Below are 27844 nucleotides of genomic sequence, written 5' to 3'. Positions count from 1 at the left end.
CTTGTTCTATTTTTGTAGTAAATATTCCTTTGTAAAAGCTAATATGATGTTGCAGTTAAATGGAACAAGAATTTTAGTCTGGGCCTTTAAAAATGAGACCATAGCTAGGATAGTAGTGGTGGTGGCTTGAATTTATGGCACTGAAAAGATATCTGAACACCTTCCAGGTACCCGAGAACTCTGATCAGGGTGCGAATGGTTTGTAAAATGTAACTGACCTTAGAGTAACTGAACCTGAGGTGGGGATAATCAACCGTGTCACAAGAGTCTAGTTATTTATTATGCTACTTTGAATGAATGAATGAATAGGCAAAACTTTAAGTAGCAAAGAGCAGTGACTGCCTTGTTCTCTAAGATGAATTTTCTGTCATTATCCTGGAGATAATGAAGGAAACACATCATTGAATTTTCCTTTCCTTCTGTAGAATTTTTCTAGATGCTTCAGTGACTTAAGGCATGATTTTGACCATGCATTTTTTGTTTCAGGTTTTTGCAAGGCAAGGGGGTTAAGTGACTTGCCCAAGGCCACACAACTAGGTAATTATTAAGTGTCTTTGGCTGGATTTGAACTCAAGTACTCCTGACTCCAGGACCAGTGCTGCATCCATTGCACCACTTAGCCTCCCCCCTTGACCATACATTTTACTTGCTTATTTGAAAAATCACTTCTGTTTCATTCCATGTTCTTGTGTAATCAATCACATGCTTGGCATGACTCACTGATGAGGATGTGGGGGGGTTGACTATATGTAGATTCTGAGAAAGATTCTAATTAGAACTTTTGAGTTATGCAGTCTATCTGTGGTGAGATCAAGATTAACTGATATTTCTTGGTTTCTTTAAGATTATGCTTCTTAATAAACTGTCCCTTTGCATTTGCTTTATAGAAAGCTATGTTCAGGATGGTTCCTGGAATTTTACTGCTCCAAATATGTATATGTAAAAAGTTTGCAATTTTTACTTAGAAGATCCTGTTTTGGTGGGGCAGTGATATTCAAGGGAATGAGGAAGAACTCAGAAGGATGTGTCTGTCCCTGACCTTTTGATAATATCATCAGTGTCCAACTATTTCTGTAAGGTATCTTTAAGAGCATTAGCAGTTTGAGGAAGGGTGCCCTACAGGAGACACACAAAACTCCGAGAAAATCCTGCAGGAAATGATATTTATCAGAAACCCACTGCAAATAGTGGGTACTGAACTGAATCTCTTCCAGTCCTTCCTTGTTAACACAGTTCACTCTCAGTAGAAGGGTCACTTTATGAATACCATCCCAGAAGCTATGCCTTTTTAAGATAGATTTTAGCCAAGCAGTCACAGAAGAAAAAAAGAGTACTATGTCCTTGTCAGTATTAACATAACAGTTGTGGTCTTCCTGCCCTATGGAATAATTGATCTAACTTTGAGATTGGAAACAGTAGACAGATTTTGGGTAGTATTAAGAGTCAGGAGATGGGGATTATAGTCTCAGCTCTGTCATTTTACTAGTTGTATCGGTTTGGTCAAATCATCTAGCCTTTGAGGACTTGGTTTGTTAATTGGTTAAAAGAAGGGTTGGACTACATGATGTGAGATTTTTTCCAAGTGCTTATATTCTTTGATTTTATGTTTCAGTTTTGTCATTCTATATCCAAAGGTTAGCATAATACCTGGTAACACTCTAGGTGATTATTAAATGTTGTTGGTTGATTGATTTAAAGTTGATTCTATAACTGGTTCTCAATGTGATTGCTATAAAATTTCTAACATGAAAGAATGATTTGAAATGACAAATAGCTATTGTGACTTGCTTCTCATGAAGATCATGCTTGCCAAAATATTTTGGGGATACCCTGCTTGCTAGAGCTAAGATCCAGCAAGCTGACTATGTTCTGAGCTTGATATAACAATAATCCTTTGACTTTGGATGACTCCACCCTCTTAAAAAATGACCAATGTGGAAAATAGATCCAGAGGGATAATTTAAAATTAGTGGTCTGGGGGCGGGGCAGAGCCAAGATGGTGACAGGAAAAGAACCTCTCTTAGGTACTCTCTCTCTCAAAACTCATAAAATAAGGACTCTAAACTTTCAAGAGACAGAACCCACAGAGGGATGCAGTGAGGCAATTCTCCAGCCCAAGTTAACCTAGAAAATAGTGGAAAGGCTCCACTCCACAGGGATAGAAGGGCAGCCCTCCAGAGTGAAGGAACCTCAGACTCCCGGAGGCAACTCCAGGGCACCTGGGAGCTGTAGCTCATGGCAGCGGGGGCAGTTTCCTGACTTACACCCCAGGGAGCACTGGACATAACTTGGAAGATCAGTGGGGGACCCCTGCTAGAGCGAGCCCATGAATCCCAGCCCTCTGGGCAGTCAGCAAGCAGCATGACCTCTGCAGCCCAGATCCAGGAAACAGAAGTAAGTGGAGCTGGTAAGCAGGAGCCCCCAGGCAACTGAACCTTGAGTACTCAGCTTACCAAAGGGAGGGAAGTGGAGAGAGATTTCTGAGATTTGTCCCTGGAACAGGACTCTGGGACTCTGACCACATTCAGATCCTGATCACAGTCTAGGCTACCCATGGAACAGCAGCTCCAACCCCATTTCAGCCCCGTGGCAGAGGGGTGTGCTTGTGGTCATTCACAGACCAGGAGGGAAGACAGAGTTTCACACACTGAGATCCTGTGGGGGGTGTCCCAATAATACTCAAAAATTCAGGAAGCACCCCAAGACCAGGCACAGGCTAGGGAAATGAGTAAACAGAGACAAAAGAGGAACACCACTGAGAAATACATTGTCTATGATCCCAAGAACTATCAAAATACTCAGTCTGAAGATGAAGTACAAGCTCTTTCATCTAAAGACTGCAAGAAAAATGGAAATTGGGCTCAGGCTATGACAGAGCTCAAAAAAGATTTTGAAAAATCAAGTGAGGGAGATAGAAGAAAAATTGGGAAAAGAAATTAGAGAGATGCAGGAAAACATGAAAAAGAAGTCACCAGCTTAGTCAAGGAGATCCAAAAACATTCTGAAGAAAATAACATGTTAAAGAACCAGCATAGGTCAAATGGATAAAACAGTTCAAAAAGTTATTGAGGAGAAGAATGCTTTGAAAAGCAGAATCGGCCGGATGGAAAAAGAGATAAGAAAGCTCTCTGAGGAAAACAAATTCTTTTGACATAGAATGGAACTGAGGGAAGCTGCTGACTTTAAGTCCAGATACAATACTTCAAAAACCAAAAGAATGAAAAACTAGAAGAAAATGTAAAACATCTCATTGAAAAAACAACTGATCTGGAAAACAGATTCAGGAAATATAATTTAAAAATTATTGGGATACCTGAAAGTCATGATCAGGAAAAGAGCCTTGACATTTTTAAAGAATTTCTACAGGAAAATTGCTCAGATATCCTAGAAGCAGAGGGCAAAATAGAAATTAAGAGAATCCACTGATCTCCCCTGGAAAGAGATAAAAAACAACCCCCCAGGAATATTATAGCCAAGTTCCAGAACTCCCAAGTCAAAGAGAAAATATTACAAGCAGCCAGAAGGACACAATTCAAATATCATGGAGCCACAATAAGGATCACACAGGACTTAGTAGCAACTATATTAAAGGCTCATAGGGCTTGGAATATAATATTCTGGAAGGCAAAAGAGCTCAGAATGCAACCGAGAATCAACTATCCAGAAAAACTGAATGACCTCTTCCAGGGAAAAAGATGGACTTTCAATGAACCAGGGGAATTTCAAATGTTCCTGTTAAAATGGCCAGAGCTGACCCAAAAGTTTGCTCTTAAAATACAGGACTCAGGTGAAGCATGGAGAGTGGAGGAGAGGGTAAAATATGAGGGACTTAATGATGATGAACTACATGTATTCTGGCATAGAAAAATGATGCTGATAATACTCATAAGAAACTTCTCATTTAATAGAGCAGGTAGAAAGAGCTTTTATAGATGAAGCACAGAAAAGAGATGAATTTGAAGATATACAATATATTGCAAAAATGGAGTCAATGGTTAAAAGGGAAATGTAATGGGAGTAAGAAAAAGGAGAGGTGGAATAGGCTAAGATATTTCATATAATAAGATTTTTTAAATTACAATGAGCTATTGAAATTATATGGAAGGGGGAAGGTGAGGGGGGGATGAGGGTACCTTCACTCTCATCAGAGGTGGCTTGGGGAGGAAACAGCATATAGACATCTAGAGTAAGCTCAGGAAGCACCCCCAAAACAGCCTTAGGCTGGGAAAATGAGCAAGCAAAGAAAAAAGAGGAACACCATTGAGGAAACACACTATCTATGATCCCAAGAAGGATCAATATACTCAGTCTGAAGATGAGGAAACACAAGCTCCTGCATCTAAAGACTCCCAGAAAAACAGAAACTGGGATCAGGCTATGACAGAGCTCAAAAAGACTTTGAAAATCAAATGAGGGAGTTAGAAGAAAAACTGGGAAAAGAAATGAGAGAGATACAGGAAAAACATGAAAATGAAGTCAGCAGCTTAGTCAAGGAAATCCAAAAAAATGCTGAAGAAAATAGGTCAAATTGATAAAACAGTTTAAAAAGTTATTGAGGAGAAGAATGCTTTAAAAAGCAAAATTGGCCAGATAGAAAAAGAGATAAGAAAATTCTCTGAGGAGAACAAATCCTTCAGACAAAGAATAGAATTCAGGGAGATTGATATATTTACCAGAAATCAGGAATCAATACTTCAAAACCAAAAAAACCGAAAAATTAGAAGAAAATGTGAAATATCTCATTGGAAAAACAACTGATATGGAAAACAGACTTAGGAAAGATGATTTAAAAATTATTGGAATACCTGAAAGTCAGATCAGGAAAAAAGCCTTGACATCCTTTTCAAAGGATTACAACAGGAAAATTGCCCTGATATTCTAGAAGCAGAGGGCAAAATAGAAATGGAGAGAATCCACTGATCCCCCCAAGAAAGAGATCCCAAAAAACCAACCCCTAGGAATATTATAGCCAAGTTCCAGAACTCCCAAGTCAAAGAGAAAATATTACAAGCAGCCAGAAGGACACAGTTCAAATATCATGGAGCTGCAGTCAGGATCACACAGGACTTAGCAGCAACTACATTGGAAGCTCATAGGGCTTGGAATATAATATACCAGAAGGCAAAAGAGCTTAGAATGCAGCCAAGAATAAACTACCTAGCAAGGCTGAATGTCCTCTTCCAGGGAAAAAGATGGACTTTCAATGAACCAGGGCAATTTCAAATGTTCCTTTTGGAATGGCCAGAGTGAACAGAAGGTTTGATCTTCAGATACAGGACTCAGGTGAAGCATGGAGATTGGAGGAGAGGGGGAAAATATGAGGGACTTAATGATGATGAACTGCATGTATTCCTGCATAGAAAAATGACACTAATAATAGTCATATGAACCTTCTCAGCTAATAGAGCAGGTAGAGGGAGCTTTTGTAGTTGAAGCACAGGAGAAAGCTGAATTCAAAGATAAAATATGATGTAAAAATGGAGTCAATAGAAAAAAAGGGAAATGTAATGGGAGAAAGAAAAAGGAGAGGGGGAATAGGCCAAGATATTTCATATAATAAGATTTTTCTTTATTACAATGAGCTATTGTAATGATATGGAAGGGGAGAGGCAAGGGGGGATGAAGAAACCTTTGCTCTCATCAGAGGTGGCTAGGAGAGGAAACAGCATATATACTCAATGGGGTATAGACATCTGGAGTAAGAAGGAGGGGAGAGCAGGGGGAAGGGATGGGAATGTGAATAAAGGAGGAGAGGATGGACTATGGTGGGAGAGTGGTCAGATATAACACATTTTCTTTTTTTATTTCTTGCAAAGGCCTGGGATTGGAAGGCCTGACCAGGACCATAGGGCCAGGTGGATTCTGGGCCTTAGGGGTGGTATGGGGGCTCAGGGCCTCTTGGACCCAGGACCAGGGATCTGTCTGCTGTGCCACTCAGCGACCCTAAAGCAGAGTCAGAGTGAAAGGAGAGAGAAAATATAGACATGGTAGTGGAGAAATAAGAAAGGAGGGAGTTGCAATCAGCAATGGCAATGGTGGAAAAATATGGAAGTAACTTTTGCGATGGACTTACCATAAAGAATGTGATCCACCCATGACAGAGTTGCTGGTGTTGGAACACAGACAGAAGCACATTTATTATTATTATTATTATTTGGGGGAGGGTGCAGGGCAAATGGGGCTGGGTGGCCTGCCTGGGGCCACATAGCAGGGTGATCTTTGGGTATCTGAGGCTGGATTTGGACGTGGGTACTCCTGGCTCAAGGACCAATGCTCTGTCCACCACCCAGCCACCCCTACTATTATTACTATTTTATTTTATTTTGGGTCTTTTTTTTTATTTGCTTCTTTTTGGTTTTTGCAGGGCAGTGGGGATCAGGTGGCTTGCATGTCACACAGCTGGGTGATTGTTGGGTCTACAGGGCTGGATGTGGGCTCGGGTGCTCGTGGTTCCAGGGCTGGTACTTCATCTATTGCGCCACCTGGCCATACCTACAATTATTACTATTTTTTTATTTTAATTTTTTTTCTCTCCTCTTTACTTTATCACTCAAGCAAGTCTATATTCATGAGGGGTATTTTGTTTACTCTTAAACAAGAATATTTTATTAATGTAAAAACATTTGTATAAGATGAGAATAAAAAAATAAAATATATAAAAAAATGAAAGGAAAGAAAGGGGAAATGGGATCGATAAATTGGAAGGTGAGAAAGTAGAAATAAGGGGAAAGGGAAAGTAAAAGTTAAAAAGAAAAGTAAAAGGAGAAAGGGAAAGGACTGATGGAGAGACTGCAACCAAAAGCAAAATATTGGTAAGTTGGGATAAGGTGAAACCAAAGTATAAATGGGAGAAGATAATATCTAGGGAAATACAGAATTAGTAATAATAACTGTAAATGTGAATGGTATATTTTTCCTTCCTTTCTCATAGTTTTTATCTTTTTAGTTCAAATTCCTCTTTCACAACATGACTAATGTAGAAGTGTGTTAAACAGTTTTGTGCGATTGTTCACCATCATGGGGAAGGGGTAGAGAGGAGGGAAGAGAGGGTGGGAGAAAGGTTTGGAACTTATGGACTTGCAAATGGATGAATGTTGAAGACTACCTTTGATTGTAATTGGAGAAATAAAATAGAATTTTATTTATTTATTTATTTTTTTAAAAAAAGAGGTCATGAGGGATGGGACTTTGGAGGGCTTGAAGAGACTTGCAAGAGTTGGTGGTGGTACAGAAGAACGTTGTGTACATTGGCTACAGGATTGTGAGATGATCAATTATGATGGTCTTACAACAGTGTAGTAATCAAAGGTAATTCTGGGGGATATGTGGTGGAGAATGCCATCCATATTCAGAGAGGGAACTATGGAGATGGATGCAGACTAGAGCTTATTATTTTCAATTTTTAAAACTTGTTTTATGTATTACATTCCACCCCCATTCTTCTTTCACAACATAATTAATTTGGACATAAGCTTAACATGGCTATACATGTATAATCTATGTTAGTTTGTTTTCTATCAGGGGGGAGGGAGGAGGGAAGAAAGGGAGAGGGAAAATGTGAAACTCAAAACCTTACCAAAAAATTATGATTGAAAGCTATCTTTGCATGTAGTTGGAAAAACAAATAAATAATTTTTTTTTTAAAAAGAGAGAGAGAGACTTTCCATGGTCACCTAGCTAGTAATTGTCTGAGGTAAGGTCGAAACTCAGATGGTGCTATCCCTAAGCTTGATCAACCATACCACTTAGCTGCCTGTATATTTTATTTTTTAAAAGAGAGTTTCTATGTATATTCTTTAATTTCCTGTTAACTGTGAATTGAATATAGCTAAAGATGAAATCAAATCAAATTATGCTTTAAAAGTCAAAAAAATACCTACTAAATACTTGAAGAGAATATTTAGGTCTCCTTGAGCAACAATCTTCAGGTTTACTATTAATCATCCTCTTGTCTCTGAATGCAGTTATGTGGTTATATTTACTTGAATGGATTATATATCTAATTTTAATTAACTCATATTCACAAACTTAAGTTAAAAATAGTATATAAATACACTAAATGATAGTGTATCTCAATGAAAATGTCCCTGCTATATTTCAATTTTTTAAAAATTTTAATCTTTTTACTGATAGCTTGTTTTTTCATCACATTTATTTTTGAATGCATCTCTTCCTTGCTATTCCTCCCAGCAAACCATCTTCCGTAACAAAAAATAAAAAAGAAAGAGGAAAAAAAATCTCATTAGAACTAAACAATCCAGGGGCGGCTAGGTGGTGCAGTGGATGGGGCACCAGCCCTGGAGTCAGGAGTACCTGAGTTCAAATATGACCTCAGACACTTAATAATTACCTAGCTGTGTGGCCTTGGGCAAGCCACTTAACCCCATTGTCTTGCAAAAACCTAAAAAAAAATAAAACTAAACAATCCAAGAGTCATGTCTGACAGTATATGACATTGTCTTTCTTGTTCCTCCTACCCCCAACTCTGCAATGAAGATAGGTATGTTTTTTCAACAATCAGGCTTGATATCATCTTTCAATTTCATTCTTGTACATCTTCCTTCCCTGTGAAGTTAGAGTTCCCTGTAATATTTTAACCATGGAATCCTACCTATGTTTCCTTTCAGTCCTTTGAATTCACCTTTCCCCAAATCTAGGGTATACATCAGACTGAATATCCTCTTATCTTGTCTGACCATGTGACAGTTTTCTCACTCCCCAATAAGTTTTCCCAGGGGCTTCTACTTCATCCTTCCTTCTCTAGGGAAGTATAGGAAACTACCTATTTGTTTATGGAATGATTTTACTATTTGATTGCCTAGTTTATTTACATTGTTAAATTTTTAAATATGCTTTAAAATGTATATATATATATATATATATATATATATATATATATATGTGTGTGTGTGTGTGTGTGTCTCTTTTATGATCTGATGACAGATTTGTATTGGATTTGCAAGCTTTAACTACTCAAAATAGCCACTATAATCATAGGAAAGTAGCAAAGGGCTTTTAGCAATGGGTCTTGGAAGTATGAGTATTAGTTGTTACAAAAGAAAGTATCTTTTAGATCAGAGCTATACAATGAAGAAATGGGCTGCACTGTGAATTTTCCCCTCATCAGAAGCATTAAAGGCAAGATTATATATCATAGAGGGTATTCCTGCATTAAGTAAGAATCTGGAATAGATAATTTCCAAATTCCTTTCCCAGTTCATTGTTTTAAAGTGAATTTTAGGTTGGCTCTCAGAATATTGATCCCCACTGATAAAACAAAAGAGTTATTGCCTGACAAATCTCACGGGGTTTATTGTAAGTGTGTCTCCTTCTTACTTAATCCTCTGGACAGTCAGTAACACTGGGTACATATAGGGAAATATGACTCTTGATTTACTGAGAGACTTTTGGGAAGGAAAAGTATATGAGGAAGGGGGAAGGGAACAAAAAAAAAGCAAAGGCATGTTGAATGACAATCAAGAGACCCATGAAACTTCAAGTTTGTGGGGAAAAGTTTGTATCGCAATGACCTATAATTCCTAGCAGCTGGACCTCTAGAGACCACTAAGTGGAACTCATTGAATGAGATTATTTTTCCCCAAATTGAGCTGAGATTTCATCTCCTTTGGGGGTCACAGAACTCCCTAACTCTAGTGTATTTGATCGACTCTAAATCAATCTGTTTGTCTCTCCTGGGTGATTTTATAAAAGTTTTGCCCAATCTCTTAATTATTTTTTTGTGCCACAAGGATGTAGTGAGAGAAGAATTCACTTTAGAATCTGCATCCAAAAGACGTATTCTTTAAAAGAACCAGTGTGATCTAGTATAAACACCACCAACTTTGGAGTGAGGGAACCTATTTTTTACTCCTGCCACTGCCATCTACTACTGAAGTAACCTTGAGGAAGAAATTTAACCTCCCTAGGACTCAGTTTTCTCATCAGTAAAGTGGGGGAAGGGAACTGAATTAGACAATATCCAAGGTAACTGCTAGCACTAAGTCTATGATTCCATGATCCCAAGTGTTATGTAGCTAGTACATGTCCAAATTTATTCAATGAAGCTACTCATGAAAGTCTTCAAAAAAGAAAAGGATGTAAGTTTTGAGCTGTGTTTGGATGATTAAAAGAAGAGAAATCGTGGAGGATGACAAGTGAGAGATGGAAAAATATTAGAAGGAAAGGTTTGTTCAGAAGATGAGAAGGCTCACTTAGCAGATGTGATTGCATGGAGCAGTAATTGGATTATGAAGTACATAAGGTATGGGATTGTCTTTTTCGAACTTCTGAGTCATCTCCTGCATCGAATTGGATCATTCTGACATTTGAGGTAATGGGAATTCTGTTTGCACTGGTTATATTTCCTTATTTGTTTTTGGATAGGAAGGGAAAATTGCCTAAGAGATTACTAGTAATACAGGTAGAACATGAAAAGTTTGATTGAGAGTGAGTGCCTTTGGAAGAATGGTCAAATGAGCTTGAGCTACAGCCCTGGTGGATGAATTTCTATATTGTAAATTCTGTGAAAGTGGGGATCCTGTTTTATCTAAATGTGCTGTGCTGATAACTTTATCAAATGAGAATACCTATGTTGAATCAAGCAAAGGCATTATGCTAGATAGGACAAGTCCTTTATCAATGGGAAGGAATGAAAACTGAATGAATAATAGTAACTAGCATTATATAGTGCTTTGTTTCCAATGCACCTTAACATATTATTTCACCTGATGCTTACAACTATCTTGTGAGATAAGTGTCAACGATTAACTAGGTGAGGGAATTGAAGTTGAGACAGATTAAGGGATTTACCAAGGGTGATAAAGTAGGAGGCAGAATTTGAATCTGGTTCTTCTTGTCTTCAAGTCCAGCACTCTATCACTGTGCCATTTAGCTGCCTTTATGAAATTAAGTGATGTTACACAGGAAGTATTGAGATTAGCATAATCACGCCCTGTGGGTTTTTGATAAAATAGCCACAAACTAGTTTGAAAGCCTATATTCCACTGACTGGTCAGATATAAGAGAGAAGCTTCAGCCAAGTAAAGCCTCTGATTCCTCCTTGCCTTCTTAACCAAAGGGTGACCTTGTGATTTTAAAAGTCAGAAGATTTTAGACTTCCCTTAGGCATCCTAGTAGTGTCCCTGTAAGAGTGGATGCCAACCAAAGGCAGCGTTAGTACTCTAACTAGAACCTTGCAGAAAGCTAGACCACAGTGAAGATTCCACAAAAGGAGATAAAAGATTCCTATGCACTTAGGGACTATGATTCTACCTCTTTCCCACACATGCTTTCTGAACTCAAATGTACTTTCCTCTGAACTCTGGATCTACATATGCATTTTATAGATGGGGAAATCTGGGTCCAAAAATGGAAACTGGTTTGTTACTCAACTTTCCCCCAATTGTTAACTTTTCCCAAGCTTAGAATAGTTTAAAAAGTATCAGCAATAGGGATAGCAATAATTTTTCTTTGGTTACCAGCAAAGGGAGTCAAAAACCCAAATTTTGTTTTACATTGTGCAATAGAAAGAACCTAAAAAAAGTACTGGATTTGGAATCAAGAGAAAGTTTTTATTTTTTTTTAGGTTTTTTGCAAGGCAAATGGGGTTAAGTGGCTTGCCCAAGGCCACACAGCTAGGTAATTATTAAGTGTCTGAGACCGGATTTGAACCCAGGTACTCCTGACTCCAAGGCCGATGCTTTATCCACTAGGCCACCTAGCTGCCCCAAGAGAAAGTTTTGAATTTGGCATTTATTAATTATATGCTATGGACTTAATCTCTCTAAGATTCCATTTCCTCACTAGTAAAATGATTTTTTTTTTTTTAGTTTTTGCTAGGCAATGGGGTTAAGTGGCTTGCCTAAGGCCACACAGCTAGGTAATTATTAAGTGTCTGAGGTCGGATTTGAACTCAGGTACTCCTGACTCCAGGGATGGTGCCCTATCCACTGTGCCACCTAGCCACCCCTAGTAAAATGAATTTTTTAAAACATTTTAATTATTTTTAGGGTAGCTAGATGGCAAAATAGATAGAGTCAGGAAGCTTTAATTTGAAAGCCAACCTCAGACACTTACAAACTGTGTGGTCCAAGTCACTGAACCCTGTTTGCCTCAGTTTTCTCATCTGTAAAATAAACTGTAGAAGGAAATGGCAAACCACTCTAGTATCTTTGTCAAGAACCCACCAAATAGGGTCGTGAAGAGCTATTTCACAACTGAAATAACTAACAAGTGCAAAATCATATTAATACCTGGAACTGGTAGGGATTTGGGGAGAAACAAATAGCATTAGGAAAAAAAGAAGCATTATATTTGGTGACAAAAAAGACTTGCTATTAAAGTGAGATAGCTGAATCTGCTATCTGTGGTTAGGGAGACCATTGATTTTTCAAAGATAAGATCAGAATCAGTACAAAGAAAGGAGAAAAAGATATGGAGTGCCATAGAAAAACATCGATCTTGCATTATTTAAAAAATATTGACAATTACAATTGGGGAAATGGACAAGAGAATTATATTGGCAGCAATTATAACAAAATAGAAGTTTAACCAATTTACATAAACTAATTTTCACAACAAAGAGACTAAAAGAACCTAGAAAGAGCCTTAGTCAGAAAACATCTGACTTGCTTACCAAATGGAAAGAGATGTTTGACAAAGGCAACACCAGATTAGAAAATAAATTTGTATGTAGAATCTCATGAAGAAGGATGAGCAATAATCTCATAAAGCAAAAAAAAAAAAGAGGCAGCAGAGGCTAAAACCAGTTTAAGTAGGACTGTTATTTAAGCAAAACCATCCCAATGGCATTTAAGGACAAAAATATAAGGAGGACAATGAACAGAAGGAAAAATGGTAAAGATTCAAAAAAATCTTCTCCCTCATAAGCAGAGGAATCACTATTCCTGAACTGTAATCTCACAGTCCCTCCCTGATATACTTATAGGGGAGGTTAAAAACTCCACCAAAGTGAATAAAGATGGGAAAATTGCAGGTATCTAAAAGTATCAAAATCATACAATCTCAAATCTTATTATATCAAAAACATAATCAAGAGAACACCAAAAATCTACTGACTTGCTCTCTCAACTATATAAAATATTCATGAGAAATGTTTATATATCAGTTGAAGGCATTCTTGAGGAGGATATTTAGTATATCTTTTACATTTTTACCATTTCACAACTGACTGAAAGATATTATCCTACTGCATTTATTTTTTAAAATATTATTTTTCCCAATTATATGCAAAAGTAGTTTTCATTATACATCCTTTTGCAAGCTTTTGTGTTCCTCATTTTTTCTACTTTTCTCCTTTCATTTCCCCTCCTCATGACAAAAAATAAACTGATATAGGTTATGTATGTACGATCATGTTGAACATATTTCCATATTAGTCAACCCACTATGTTTATTGTTTGTTGATAATGAAAAAATCAAAAGACAAATGAATCTGTTGCATGATAGACACTGAGTATCTTAGATAGGCCTTTGGTACTTTGGCAGTGTTATCTTAAGTCTCAAATGTGATAGCCTAATTCATGCAAAGGGATGCAATTGTTCCATTCAGAAAAGTAAGACATGATTTCATCAGCTCTTCTTTTAATGGGGCATCTCTCATTCATTTTTGAAAATCATTCAAGATTTCTTGAAGATATAACAACAGAAAAAAACCCTGTTTGAAAAATTTCTGATCAGAAATATCAGCTGATTCATAAAGGAAGGAAATGGATACTCCCCAAAGATGTTCTCCACTGTGATGGAAAAATATTTCCTATGATGATGATGATGCCCTACAGATGCTCTTGTTTACAGATGAGTGTATTTACAGATGACAGTATGCTGACTGTATCAGTCTCAGGAACACTGCATAGACTCCTAGAATAGACCTGTAATCACTCAATAGAATTTGGTTTGACCATCGACAAAGGAATATCTTTCCCAGAATATACTCTACCTTTCTCTATAGGAAGCTAACTTAGCTGAAGGAGTGAGGCACTGGGGGAGTGACATAAGGCAGCATATATCACTCAAGTCAAACCACTACCATCACCTTGACCACCATTTTCACTTTGGACTTTGATGTAGAAATACTGAAGTCCCTGAATCTAAGAGGTTTGGGAAGAGCACTTCAAATCACCAGATCCAATTTTAGCCCATCCCCTGCAGCCATCATTAAATGGGAGAAACTCTTGTTTAGGAGGGGCTATATTTTCTTAGCACCACCAATTATAGGTGCTGATCAATCACCATAAGTAGGCAGATAAGCATAGGAATCCTGGTAGTGAAAATAACTATATGAATTGTTTAATATGGAAATATGTTTTGCATGTACATGTACAATCACTATCAAGTTGTTTGTTTTCTTAAGGAACAAGATGATGGGGAAGGAGGCAGAGAATGTAGAGCTCAAAATTTTAAAAAATGAATCAAAAAACATTACATGTAATTGGGAAATATTTAATCAGATAAAATATATTTAAAAAAGAAACTGTATGATAAGAATAGAAGATGGGTAAGCTGGTCTCATGAAGAAAATAAGGAATGACAGATGACAGAGAGGACTCCATTGTTATCCTCACAATGTAAGGAGAAAGTGAGGAAGGCCTCTAGAATGTTGGATGTATATTCTATGTGATGCATATGGAGAAGTCACACTAGATTGGCAGACATGGATTGATTTCAAGATAAATTACTGGAAGGAATTTCTAAAGCAATGAGATAGTAGTCCATTTGAGTGTTTAATCCTTGCTATAAGCTCCTAAATATTCCTTTCCTTTCCCAATTCCCCTGAGTTGTAAATGGTCCTCTCAATCCTTAACATTCAAGTTTTCACAGGGCAAGTGATGTTTCATTCTTTTGTTTGGCTTTCCAGTATCAAATATAGCAGCGGGCACATAGTAGGTGCTTAAAGTTATGCCTGAATTGGAATCTTGTGATTAAAGTGCATTGTGAACCTTAAAACAATCTAAGAATATGAATTCTTTACATCTGTTCTTATTTATCATCCCCAAAGACTCATCATCTAGGTGGTGTGGTAGATAAAATATTGGACATGGAGTCAGGAGGAAAGATCTAACTTCAAATTTGGGCATAGATTCTCGCTTTATGACACTGGGCAAATCACTTAACCAGTTTGCTTCAGTTTCTTCAATTATAAAAAAGGAAAGAACAATAATATCTACTTCTCAGAGTTGTGAAGATAAAATGAAATAACATACAGTAGATACTTAATAAATGCTTGTTCTTTTAAAAGAGTCGCTTATTAAAAGAAGCCTGGATTTATTAGTTTTAGAAAAATCCTGGGAAAGTCACCCAACATCTTTGAGCCCATTTCCTCAGCTGCAAAATGGGAATACTAATAATATCTGTAGTACCTAATTAATGAGGTTATTGTGAGGTAAGAAAGTGCTTTGCAAACCTTAAGGGTTTTACAATTGTCAGATTTTTTTTCTTGGAATGGGGTTGATCAGGGAAGCCTCTGATGTATCTGATGAATTCCCTCCTTTAGGCCTTAAATTAAGAGAATGAGATTCAAAGGCATCATGGTCTGTGTAGGAAAGGGGCCTGTCCAATAGTATTAGATGTTTGCCCTAGAGTTTACACTCTGGCTGAGAGATGTGTGTCCTAGAATACTAAATAAGATATTTTTGGAGGATCTTTTAAAGTTTGGGAAGTGCTTTATATCAATACAAAACCCTATAAGTATTATTGACATTATGACTCCCACTTCCTCCAACCCAACATGGGTGAGGAAATTGGGGCTCAAAGAGGTTTAATTAATCTCTCTGTTGTGTGATAGAGACAACAGATTGGAATAAAGGTCTTCCTCATTACAAGTCTGGCACTGATTTTGTCCATTTTGCTTTGATTACCCTAAGTGTAAGAGTAAATATTAAAACGACCTAATATCCTAAAAAATTCAAAGTCACAACTCCAAATTAAAAACTCTGAAAAGCAAAATTGTAGAAGATTAAAAGAAAACAAAAAACAATAACCTGGTGCAGAGTAATCTAGAATGAGGCTGCAGTAAAAGTTAATAACCCTGCATTTTAGCCTGGATTGATAAACCGCTTAAAAAGGAATGACAGCTCAGTCACATAATCTAAGATACTGTGATCATTATCAGAGGCATGATTTCAAACACGTAGGGCTATTAGGGTCCAAAGCAAGGTAAAAGTAGAGTAGGCAAGTTTTAGGGTCCCTTTCTCCTGATATTGTGTTTTCCTTCAAACCCAGGATCTTCATGTAGGGTTATAAATCTGGAGTTTATGACAACAGGCAGACACTATCTAGCCAAGCCTTCCTTTTTACAGATAGAGAATCAGAAGCCCAAGAAAGTGAAGTGATCCGTTCAAGGTCTTAGCCCAGAGCTCCTACTGGCTCCCCTGGAAGTCTTTTTCTTTCTCCCCAAACCAAGGGCTCCCAGATGATCCTCTTTTCCCCACTGTACGCCATCCCCAATATTACCATTCCTATTATGAATCTTCTGAAGAAACTAATTCACATTAAAGTTCAGTCTTAAGCCTCCCAGGGCTGCGTCTATCTGTTAACTCAAAGCGATCTATCTTCCACAGTGCGATTTCAGGGGGAATGAATGGTTCTGAACTGCGGAGCTTGGAGGCTCGCGCGGCCCTCTGACCTAGGAACAACCTTCGGGGAAGTATAGAAAATATGCATTTCCCCATTTCCTTAGTTTTGGAGAATCAGAATCATAAAGGAGACAAACAATCACCAGTCGTAGGAAGAAAAAGTAAGAATTGGATGGCTGGCCCGTTCTAGGGCGGCCGTCTATAGGGCCAAGCGAGGCTCTGGGGAGCTGAACGAGCATTCCTGCTCCCCAACATTCCGCCCCCAAGACAGGGTGGGGTGGGGAGCAGGCGCGGCCCCCGGGTGGCTGGGAGGGGTGAGATCCGCCGGGCCGGCCTAGGCTGCGGGCAAGGCCACGGTCACGGTCACCCCGGGGTGGGCGAGGCCCGGGCGGGAGCCCGCTAGACCCCGGGGAGCGGAGGCCCGGAGCGTGCGCAGTGGCGCCTGCTCCTCGGCCGCCCCCTCCCCCTGCCTCGGAGGGCGGCGGCGCGGCCGCTGGAAGACGTGGAAGCGTCAGCGGAGCGGCGGGGGGCGGGGCGGGGCGCGGCGGGGGGCGGGGCCGGGGCCGGGGGCGGGGCGCGGGGCGGGGCGCGGCTGACTCATCCCGGGCCGGGCAAGCACACACAGACACTCGGACACACGGACACGCGGCCGCGCGCCCGCCCGCCCGCGCGCCCGCCCAGAAAGTTGTGCCCGCAGGAGGAGCGCCGCCCGCCCGCGGTCCGGGAGTGCATGGTGCCCGGCGCCCCGGCCGCCCGGCAGGAGGGCATCGGGGCGGGGGCGGGCTGAGCCCGGCTCCCGGTCCCTCCCCGCGCCTCCCTCCCCGCCTCGGCCCGGCCCCGCGCCCCGGCCCGTGCCCAGCATGTCCCGGCTGCTGCTGCCCCTGCTGAGGAGCCGGACTGCGCCCAGCCTGCGGCCCCTGCCCGCCTGCCGCCCGCGGGCCCCGCGGCCGCCCCCCGCCCTGGCCGCAGCCTGGGCCGCGCCGCCGCCCTCCCGCGGGCTGGGCACCCACCCCAAGCGCGAGCCCATCGAGTCCCTGAACACGGCGCAGGGAGCGCGCGACTTCATCTACAGCCTGCACTCCACCGAGAGGAGCTGCCTGCTCAAGGAGCTGCACCGCTTCGAGTCCATAGCCATAGCGCAAGGTAAGCGCTGCCCTGCCCTGCCCTGCCCTGCCCCCGGCCGGTGAGATAGGCGAGAACCCTGCCAGGCTGCGAGGGGCGTGACCGCCGGACGCGCCGGCCCGGGGCGCGGCCCCCCAAACCCCCTTCTCGGTGCAGGGCGTGGCGACTCCGTCTTCCCTGTAAGGGCCAAGCGCCCACACATCGATGATGCCACCGCCTTCCCCCAAAATGGGGCACAGACTTAGCCTCTTGTGTTCCTAAAACCTAACTTGGGACCATCTGAGTGGCCCGAGGAAAGGCCTCCTCTGGACGGATACAAGGTAGCCCCTGTGAGCTTGGCTCTTCAGCACCTTGGAAGAGCCAGTTTTCCAGAAAGGGGAAAAAAGCCGAAAAATACAAGTTTCATCCGGTACAGTTAGTATAGAGTTAGCACTAGTGCCTAGAAAAAGTCAGGAAATTAAAATAAATGACCCAAATTTGTGACTCGGGTTCATATTTTCTCTATCTTGGCTGGCAGTATGCAGCTTTTATTTGATTTTGAACTTAGAATAAAATGCAGGAAACAAATAATAACAGTGATAAGACAGCAGAGGTGAAGAAGAAACTGAGATGAGTCAGTTTTTAAAAATGTTATTCAAACAGGAGAGAAGCAAATGTTAATCCAAGAATATTAAGTATTGATATGAACGAAAACAAATCTCTTTTTTCCTTGTAAAGACAGGAAATTTTTTAATTTAAATAGTTCACACTTGGAGGACACATTGGTTTGGAATGGGAATTCTCTGCTGAAAGCATTGCAAAGTATGACCCTGTTTATTTGCAAAATGTTGTCATCCTTAACCAGGTGACGTGAAACTATTTTTATATGGTTTGTCTGTGCTACTTCTCCAGGAATGCACGGTTGTGCTTTTTCCTCTGCATTTTTAGTGCAGGAATTTAAAGTAGCCCGGGATCCCAGATACTGTTTACATTTACCAGCTTTGCATTATGGATGACACCCTAAATTTAAATTATTAAACATTTAGAGCAACCTTATGCTATGTGAGACCATTTAATTGTGTACTTGTGTGTATCTGGTATTTGCATATTACTTAGAGACACCCAGACCGAGCCCAGCACAGCAAACGTTTACTATAAATCCTAATACTTAGGGTCACATTGTGCAATGCTATTTTTTCTGAATTTCCTTCATAAAGTCATCTGACTTATACAAGGACACTCTAAAACACTTATTCTTTGTGTATCTAAATAGAGATTTGGTTTTGGAAATTAAGCCAGTTTTGATCTTTGGACATGATTATATGACAGCTCTTGAAAAACACTTTCTGCACAGCTGAAAAGTTTATTTCTGTATTAAGAGTTAGTAGGGAAACTTAAACTTTTGAATGAAAGGACACAAACTATTATCTTCCTCTATGGCACATTACTCATAGTGGTGTTCAATAAATGTTTGCTTCACTAGGACTGAAAATTATACACAGTTTATCCATTCATAGTAAATGTAGTTCTTTTGCACAAAGGGCCTCGGACTTTCAGAGTAAAGTGTTGAGTTAATACCTATTTTATTTGACAAAAATGAATGCCATTTTATGGAGTCGTACTAAAATTAGTGATCAATATTAGACTTATGGAACAATATTGGTAGGAATATAGGAAATATAGTATGTTAGGCAATGAAATATAGTAGACTTGTGAAGACTCCGAGCAACTAAAACTTTGCAGATGTTTATAGTAATCATTGAAACAGTAAATTATATATAAGTGCCATCCGAAATGTTAAGGATTAAATTATATTCAGTCTAGTTGGTGTTCAATACTTTGTTGTATTCTGATCCAAATTTGGAACTTGGTATAGCATATTATCATATTCCCTAACTCTTCTTGAGGTTTATATTTAAAATATGTCTAGCTCATCCCAAATTGCCAAATTAATGTTCTGTTTTTCTTTTACTATGGCCTTAATCAGAACACTGAAAGACTGATATCAGTTCTTAATGTATAAATTACCCTTAAACATATTCAATATTGTATGCCTAGCCGCTAACAAAATAGGTTCATGTTTTGGGATGGGCACTTCATGAGGTTAGAAATTCTCAGTGTCCTCGAAAAGGAGACTTTTACGAGTAAATGAGGTATAGTAGAATTGATGAGGCAGCATTACAGAAAAATAGAAATCATTTCTGTCAAGCTTGACTATATGGTCTTCTGGGGAAATTTGAGTGTTTCTTCTTATTCATTTCATCTATGTATTAGGTATCCTCTTGAGATAAAACAATCAATTTTTTTTGTAAATAAAGTAAATTTTTTGTATTTTGTATTTTTTATATAGTTCAAATTTTTTACACATCATGACAGATAGTCTAAAATTTGAGAATTGATTTAATTACCCCAAATTTACATGAAACTATTTAACATATATTTTCTATTCTAGGAGATTCCCCATTATTTGTAATCTCATGAATGTTATGATATGTTAAGGATGTCATCCAGCCTTTTCCTTGAAGATCTCAAGTATTTGTTGATAGCAGTTGGTTTTAATGTTTTATTTTGTAAATAGGTGTTACTTTTAGTAGAAAAGAAAGGAATTGTATATAAGTGATAATTTGTAGTAAAGAGAAAATCTCTTAAGAGCAAACATTCCTCCCAAAATTTTCACTTAAATTAGCTTAATACTTGAAGATCAAAGTGAAAAATTATCAGGAAATGTAAAAAAAAAACCAATCCTAGAATTCTTTAATGAGATAAAGATATTGGGCACTAATTTCTCCTACATAAACATAAACCTTGTGATCATATTCCATGCTAAATTATAGACTTCTGGCAAGGTGCCAAATTAGAATCAGTGCTCTAAAATCAGGGCAAATAAAATACTGAGGTATGAAAAAAGCCTTAGGAAGTATAGAGGGTGACCAAGAAGTTATCAGGATGATTTGAAAATGATTTTTATCTTTCTTTTTGTTACTACTTCCTGTTCTCTTGAGATCTAAAAGGTAATGTTCTGAAAATCTGTTTTGGCTTCACTTTTGTTTTTTATTAGTCTTCCTGGCACCAATATAGTTTTAGAAGAAAATTATGCTATCGCAGCCACAGAAGACATCTAGTCCGATCTTTGCCCGAATACAAGCATCCTTGACATTAGACATCCAACCTTTTTCTTGAAGATCTCTTAGTACAAGTTGTTAGTTACAAAGTTAAATGAGAGTTGTTACAATGTAATCTATTGCTTCCTTGTTCACTTGGACATTTTCCTAATCTAAGTCTTGGGAGTTTAGTTACTAAATTGACCCATTTCAGCCAGAAATAAACTCTATCTTTTTTGAGCTATGTTGCTGGCTCTGTTTTTTTGTCAGTTTGATGTTTTGATGGTGCAGTCAATTTTTTGGAACAGCATTTGGATCTTGTAGTATTAAAACTGCTGAATATATTCATACGGCTAACTAGAATTGTTTCTTCAGCTGTTTATGTAAATTTTATCAAGAGTCAGCTTTCATGGTCTGTTGCATACTTGCTTGTATAAAGCTGTTTGCATGTTCTATCCCTATTAGTTTGTGAGCTCCTTGAGAGCAGGGACTCTTTTACTTTTCTTTGTATCCCTATGTAACAGTTCCTGTTTACATAGTAGATGTGTATACATAATTATTAATTGACTGTTCATTTGCAACTTTTTGCAATAAATGAAAAATTCTAATATGTTACACAGATTCAATCTATAAATTGTTCATTAATGGTTTTATTTATGAGTTTGTTGAGCCAATACGAATATCATTGTAGTATCTTTTCTATAAAGAACTTCTGCAAAGATGAATGGATGTGTTTGGCATTGGTTTTTTTAATTTTCCCTTTCTTAAATATTTTAGTCCTTAAATAGAGATGTAGACAACTGGTACCTTACAAAGAGATTACAGGTAACAGAAAAAGTGAGTTCTGACAGTTTCTTGAGTGATAGGTTGCAAATATTGGGGAGAGATCTAGATGTAAGCATTATCAAACTTATTTCCATTGGATATTTTCTTCAAGTGCTTTCACATTCACGCTTTTATCCTCACAAAACCTTTATGAGATACATAGGTGCCTGAGACCTAAAAGTTAAATTGCATTCCCAAATTATGTCTAGCCCCTTGCCAGTAAGTGAAAGACTAGGATTCGACCCTAAGTCTACATTTTCCCTCAGTCCCTGAGTTCTTTTTGTATCATAGACCACAATATTCCTTACTTTCTACTATTGTATATTGAAGAATAGGAAAGAGTATGGTTCTACCAAGGAAGTTGCCTGCTTTCTCAGAAACTGCCATTGATTCCCTGAATCTCTATCACCTAAAATCCTTTTTTCTATGATTTATTCTGTTTACATGGCCTTCCCAGATCCCAAGTGACCAGGTAACAGGAATGTCTCTTTGGGCCTTTAAAGTCAAACTCTGTAGTCTCTTAATACTACCAACATCAGCATTTTCCTTGATGCCAGTCATATAGGTACTCAGCTAAGGGCTAAATATGTTAATGGAAAAAAATAGTTCCTTCTCTCAAAGGACTCATATTGTATCTGGAACTAGGAGACAGAGGTCAAACAAAACTTTTCCTTGATACCAGTCACATATGTACCTAGCTAAGGACTAAATATGTTAATGGAAAAAATGACAGTCCCTCCTCTCAAGGGACTCATATTATGTCTGGAACTAGGAGGAAGAGGTTAAGCTAAAGCTTATATACTAGAAATACTTTTAGTTAATCAACAGGGACATTTAATTGTCAGTTATGGTTCAAAGACTAGGCTAGGTCCTGGAGATAAAAGTACAAAGAAAGAAACAGTTTCCATTTGCAGGAAACTTTCATTCTAATGGAGAAGGGCAAGCAGAGACACACACACACACACACACACACACACACACACACAGACAAAAGCACTCAAGGTTAATACAAGTAGTTGAATACAAGGTAGTATTCAAGGTGAATATAAGGGAGGCTGGACAGTAGCTTTTGGGGTTGGGGTGAGAATCTGGAAAAGTTTCACTTCATGCATAAGATGACATTGCTTAAACTGCTTCTTTTTTAAAAAAAATATTTAAGGCAATGGGGTTAAGTGACTTGCTCAAGGTCACTCAGCTAGGCAATTATTAAGTGTTTGAAGCCAGATTTGAATTCAGGTACTCCTGATTCCAGGGCCTGTGCTCAATCCACTGGCTTAAGCTGCTTCTTAAAGAAAAAGGTGGAGGTTAGGAACCCATGTATTACAAAACTGAAGGAAAGCCAGTGGTGCTTTGTGGGAGGTTGGAGGCTAGAGGGAAGTTTAGACATCACAATGGCTTTTTCTGGCATTTTCTCTGTTGAAGGGCTTGTTGTTACTGAAGGGGAAAGGTCCTAGAGCAGAACACAATTCTATTTGCTGATTCATTTGTAGCCTTAACTTGTCCTTTCAATTATCCTATCTTGATAGGTTTATTAGATACTATTTACCATTTATAAAAATAACTTCCCTTATAAACCATAAAGTACTTGTCCTCACTATCATCTATCACTTCTGTAGAAAGGGTTAAATCACCCTCTATAAGGAGTAATGGAAAGGCAAGAAGAAGTTTTTACTTCAGCTCAATGGTGAATTTGGGTCACTGAAAAGATTGCTGGGCCCTGTCCCATTCATCCCAAACAGTGACCCTATCCTTTCTTTGATTCTATTCTTAGTCTTCAGTTTGGGTCAGTTTTCCTTGTTGACTATAGTACATTCTGGGCTTTAGTGTTGACTCTATTCTTTAAATACCATGCTGTGCTTTTGTATTCATTTTTTTTTTTGTTTGCTTGCCTTTATCAATTTTCTTGTCTTTAGGTGAAAGAACCTGGAGAAAAAAGTGACAGATTTTAGCCTGATACAAAGAAAAACTTCCTAGCAATCAACTTCCAAAAGTGAAATGATTTTTTTAGGAGGTAATGACTTCAGAAGCCTTCAAGAACTGGAGCACTGGGATTAATGTAAAGGAGATTCTTGATCTGGAACAGATTTATCTAACTCCAGCTGAACTCAAAGATTTCTTCCATCTTTGATTCTCTGAAATGTCTGATACATTTGAGCAAAACAGAGTTATTTAATGTTATAAAACAACTTCAGTCTTAAAAAATTATTTCACTTGAATGACTGCTTAACAAAACTTCAGTTTTTAAAAATGGATTTTAAAAAACAAATCAATCCATTTAGGCTGATGAATCTTTCTTATTTTGCACAAACTAAGAACATTTTGCTGAGTCATGAGGTCATAAATGTAATATTGTTCCTTGAATAGAATTATGTGTCTCCTATGAATGTTTCCTCTTTTTTTCCTCTTTATGAATATTTGGTTTGTATTATTCTTTGATGACAAAACTTCTTAGCTAAAGAGAATACATATAATTACATAGGGTTATAAAGTGTCAACAGATAACTTCACAGAATCTTAAAGTTTCAAAGGGAACTTTTGAAATCATTGAGTCTTAGTCACAACTGACTAAGAATCTTTATATTACTTATGATTTAGCTTTTGCTTAGATTTCACTGCCTCCCAAAGTAGCCCATTATACTTTGTTTTTCTCATTAATATACTTCAATATTCTAGGAATTTATAATTTTATTGGCATGGCTACTCTTTTTACATAGATTGTAAATTCTTTTTAACTCAGTGAATTGTCTTTGAGTGTTAATCGTGACTGAGAAATTAATACTCTAAAAGCAACTTTATAATGAGCCCAGAATTTGCTTGATATTTCTTGGACAGCAGGCATACCAGTTATCTACTCAAAAGCTTTTCTGTCTTGTTTGATGTTATATATTGGTCTGACTAGCAAGCTGAATAGAACTCTGGTTTGAATTATAAGGTGCTAAAATAGCTACAGAAAAAAGACAGTTTTAAGACTAGAGATGTTTATTGAATAAGATATAAGATAAGACCGGAATCAGTAGCGATGAAGGGCTAGCCCTTAGTTGGTAATCCCGTTATTTAACATAATTTACCTGAGACCTTACCTTCCAGTGCTTTAGGATATGTTGCCAATTCCAGAGAAAACAAGTATTCATGGTGATATACAAGGCATTGCCCAAGCACTGAACTAGTCAATTCTCTCTTTTTCTCTACCCTTCTTTATAGCCTTTATAGTATCCAAAAGAAAAGCATCTAGTTGTCTAGATTATTTATGATAGTTGATCAATCAATCTCCTTGGAGGCAGTTTTGAACTGATTAGCACCCCATGTTATCTCCATTTTGTCAGATTCTGGGCATTTGGAGAGAGGGATAGACTGTCTCAATGAGGACAATGAGGAAAGTTAGATATCTTTCCTTGTTTATTCTGCTCAGCTATGTGATTACTTAAATCAAATTATTCTATTACTAATTAACAGAGCTTTGACACTTCCTAAGAAAGATAAATACCATGTACCATGCCATAGATCATCTTAAACAAGAATTGACAGGGTATGGACACCAGTAAATTTGTTTCCAGATTGACTGTGAGTTCTCTCTCTTTGTGAAGAATATCTTTGGTATAGAGATTGAGGGTGGGGCATTGGTGTGCAGGATCCTTATCTCCAAGAAGATAAAGTGGTACAAGAGATAGAAGAAACTAGTTCTTTAGAAACAGAGATTTAAACATAAAAACAAGAAATGCATATGTGACTATTACAGGTTAATGGAGTCCCTAACATTTGCTGTGATCATTGAGCTTGTGCTTCGTTGGCATAAGAACCTTTAAGAGCCCAGCCTCTCTTCTGCCCAATGGATGAGGCATCAGAGTAATACTTTTAGTAAAAATTTAAACTCATACATAAGATATATATAATGAGTTCTTGTTTATTTTAAAATTACTTGTTCAGAAACCTTAGTACAAATGGACATAGCCTCATTTAACTCTGGTTAGAAAATATTTCCCAATAGGAGAAATCTAGCATAGCAATTTATTTTTTTTAATTTTTTAATTTTTTTAGGTTTTTGCAAGGCAAACGGCTTTAAGTGGCTTGCCCAAGGCCACACAGCTAGGTAATTATTAAGTGTCTGAGACTGAATTTGAACCCAGGTACTCCTGACTCCAGGGCCTGTGCTTTATCCACTACGCCACCTAGCTGCCTTCTGTCTGTCACATTTATTTTTGAAACAATTTGATAATTCTGAATAATGATGATAATAATAATAATGATGATGATAATAATAATAGTTAGCATTTATGTAGTTCCTTACAATAAATGTTCTTTACATATATAATCTCATTTGGTTCTCTTAAAAGCCTGGTAAGGTGGTACTCATTATTCCCATTTTGCAGAAGTAGAAACTGAGGTTGAGAGGGAAAGTGACATGCTCAGGGTCACACAGCCAGTAAGTATCTAAATACTTTCAACATTTGTATTCAGGTCTTTTTTTTAGTTCAAGTCCAACACTATCCTCTTCTATATCATCTACTTGTCCAAGTGCCTTTGAAGCAGATAAGCATAATTGTACTGTTTTTCTAACTCACTTTTAAGCCCTATGGAGATTTTTGGAGATGTGGTTTATATCTGCGTCCAAGAGCATATTTGAATTCAGGTCTTCCTAACTCCAGATCTGATGCTCTATCCACCTAGCTACCCCTCATATAGAGATATTGATATCTTGTTTATTTATTTTAATGAAATAAAGAAATAGAAAAACAATTGAGAATGGTATTATTCAGGAAAGGTGATAGAGGATATATATAGGTAATAAGTCATATGCACTAATTTCCCAGCCTAATGAAATCTTTAAAAGAAATTGACCTCAGTGAAGTTATGGGAAGGGAAAAAAAAGGTTGTCTTTCTCAAATGATTGGACAGGAATCTATACTCTTTCAGTTGCATAGTTACCTGAAAAGTATAGCTTTAGACAGTTCTGCTTTGTTGTGTTTTGATTTTTTAAATTTAACTTAACTCATTAAAAATATGCAGTCTTCAAGTCTTCCTCAAAACAAGGAATCTCTTCATATGTAAGGTCAGTGATCCATTCACCAACTTCCTGATCATTTTTAACATGGGTTCTTAACCTAGGGTCTTTGAACATACTCAAATTTTTTTTTTGACAATTTTATTTCACTCTACTTGGTTTCCTTTGTCATCCTATGTATTTTATTTTATGCATTTAAAAACTTATTCTGAGAAGGGATGCAAAGATTTTACCAGATTGCTGAAGGGATCCAAAGACACAGAAAAGTTAAGAATCTCTGATTAACATGATATACAAAAGTTATCATAGCAATTGTAGAGGATGTTGTGTACAGAATTCAAATGCAAGTCATGTGCTGAAAAAATGGTTATGTCTACTATGGTTCTGTTTGCAGATAACATTTTTCTGATTCCATTAAGCCCAAAACAGTATTAATTTTGATAATGAGTCTAGGTCTCCTGAGTCCCCCCCCAACCCCCCCCCAAATATAAATGGATCACAAATATCTATTGTCTCTATAGACTATGATGCATATTTGGATGACTGGTCTATTGAATTAGTTCATAAGACTTCATTAGTACCTTTTTTCCCCTTTTAACTTTTAGGGCATTTATCATGTAATATTGCATATTATAGCTATATTTGTTGGTTTCTTATGCTTTCTTAATCTTTGATATCCATGAGGACTTGTTGTATCTAAACTGTCTATCTATGCCATGACCTAGATCACCTAAGAGGATGGCTGAAGTAGTGGTTTATATCCCTGATGAATCCTCATATCATTAGTGCTAATTTAATAATTTTGCAGAATTCAGTTCTTGAGCATCCTGAGGGATGTTGTCTCTTTTTGATAGCTGCCATTTGTCAGTTATTTTGTTTTGCTGAACTGAGTTTAGATGAAGCCTATCTTTGTTTAAAGGAGAAAAAAAATCATTTTCTTTTTTTGCCTTTTCCCAAATATGAAAACATATAAACAAAAACATGAGTACTATATTCTTAAAAAGATAGTATTTATTTTTCTAAGTATATTTGGTATATTATATTTGTTATTTTGCTGCTAACAAATGACAGCTTAGAGTAAAGGTAAATTTTATTATGTGACAGATTAAAAATATTTGCTATGAAAATATTTTTAGCATCGAGATTTCCCAAACCTGAGATTGCCCTTATGCAACGAGTGAAGCAGGCGACATCAACTGAATCCCCTAATAGTTTTGGTATAGTAA

General features: G+C 37.9%; 1 protein-coding gene across 5 annotated transcripts in view; it reads left to right on the top strand.

Moving 5' to 3' along the window:
- Nucleotides 1–17452: 17452 nt before the first annotated feature.
- TMEM65 (transmembrane protein 65) overlaps nucleotides 17453–27844 on the top strand; it is an 85773-nt gene continuing 75381 nt past the window's right edge. For 3 of the 5 annotated variants that reach the window (XR_012471651.1, XR_012471650.1, XM_074201652.1), the window contains exons 1-2: nucleotides 17453–17735; nucleotides 27755–27835. Coding sequence is in view for 3 of the 5 variants with exons in the window: in XM_074201652.1 (XP_074057753.1) it covers nucleotides 17453–17735; nucleotides 27755–27835 (364 nt within the window). In the remaining 2 variants the exon portion in view is untranslated. The remainder of the gene's footprint in view (nucleotides 17736–27754; nucleotides 27836–27844) is intronic. The other 2 variants (XM_074201654.1, XM_074201653.1) reach the window with 1 other exon arrangement.

The sequence above is a fragment of the Macrotis lagotis genome, chromosome X, assembly GCF_037893015.1.
Source record: "Macrotis lagotis isolate mMagLag1 chromosome X, bilby.v1.9.chrom.fasta, whole genome shotgun sequence".
In the NCBI taxonomy this organism is placed as follows: Eukaryota; Metazoa; Chordata; class Mammalia; order Peramelemorphia; family Peramelidae; genus Macrotis; species Macrotis lagotis.
Note: the sequence above shows the minus strand (reverse complement) of the source record. Positions and strands in the feature narration are given on the sequence as shown.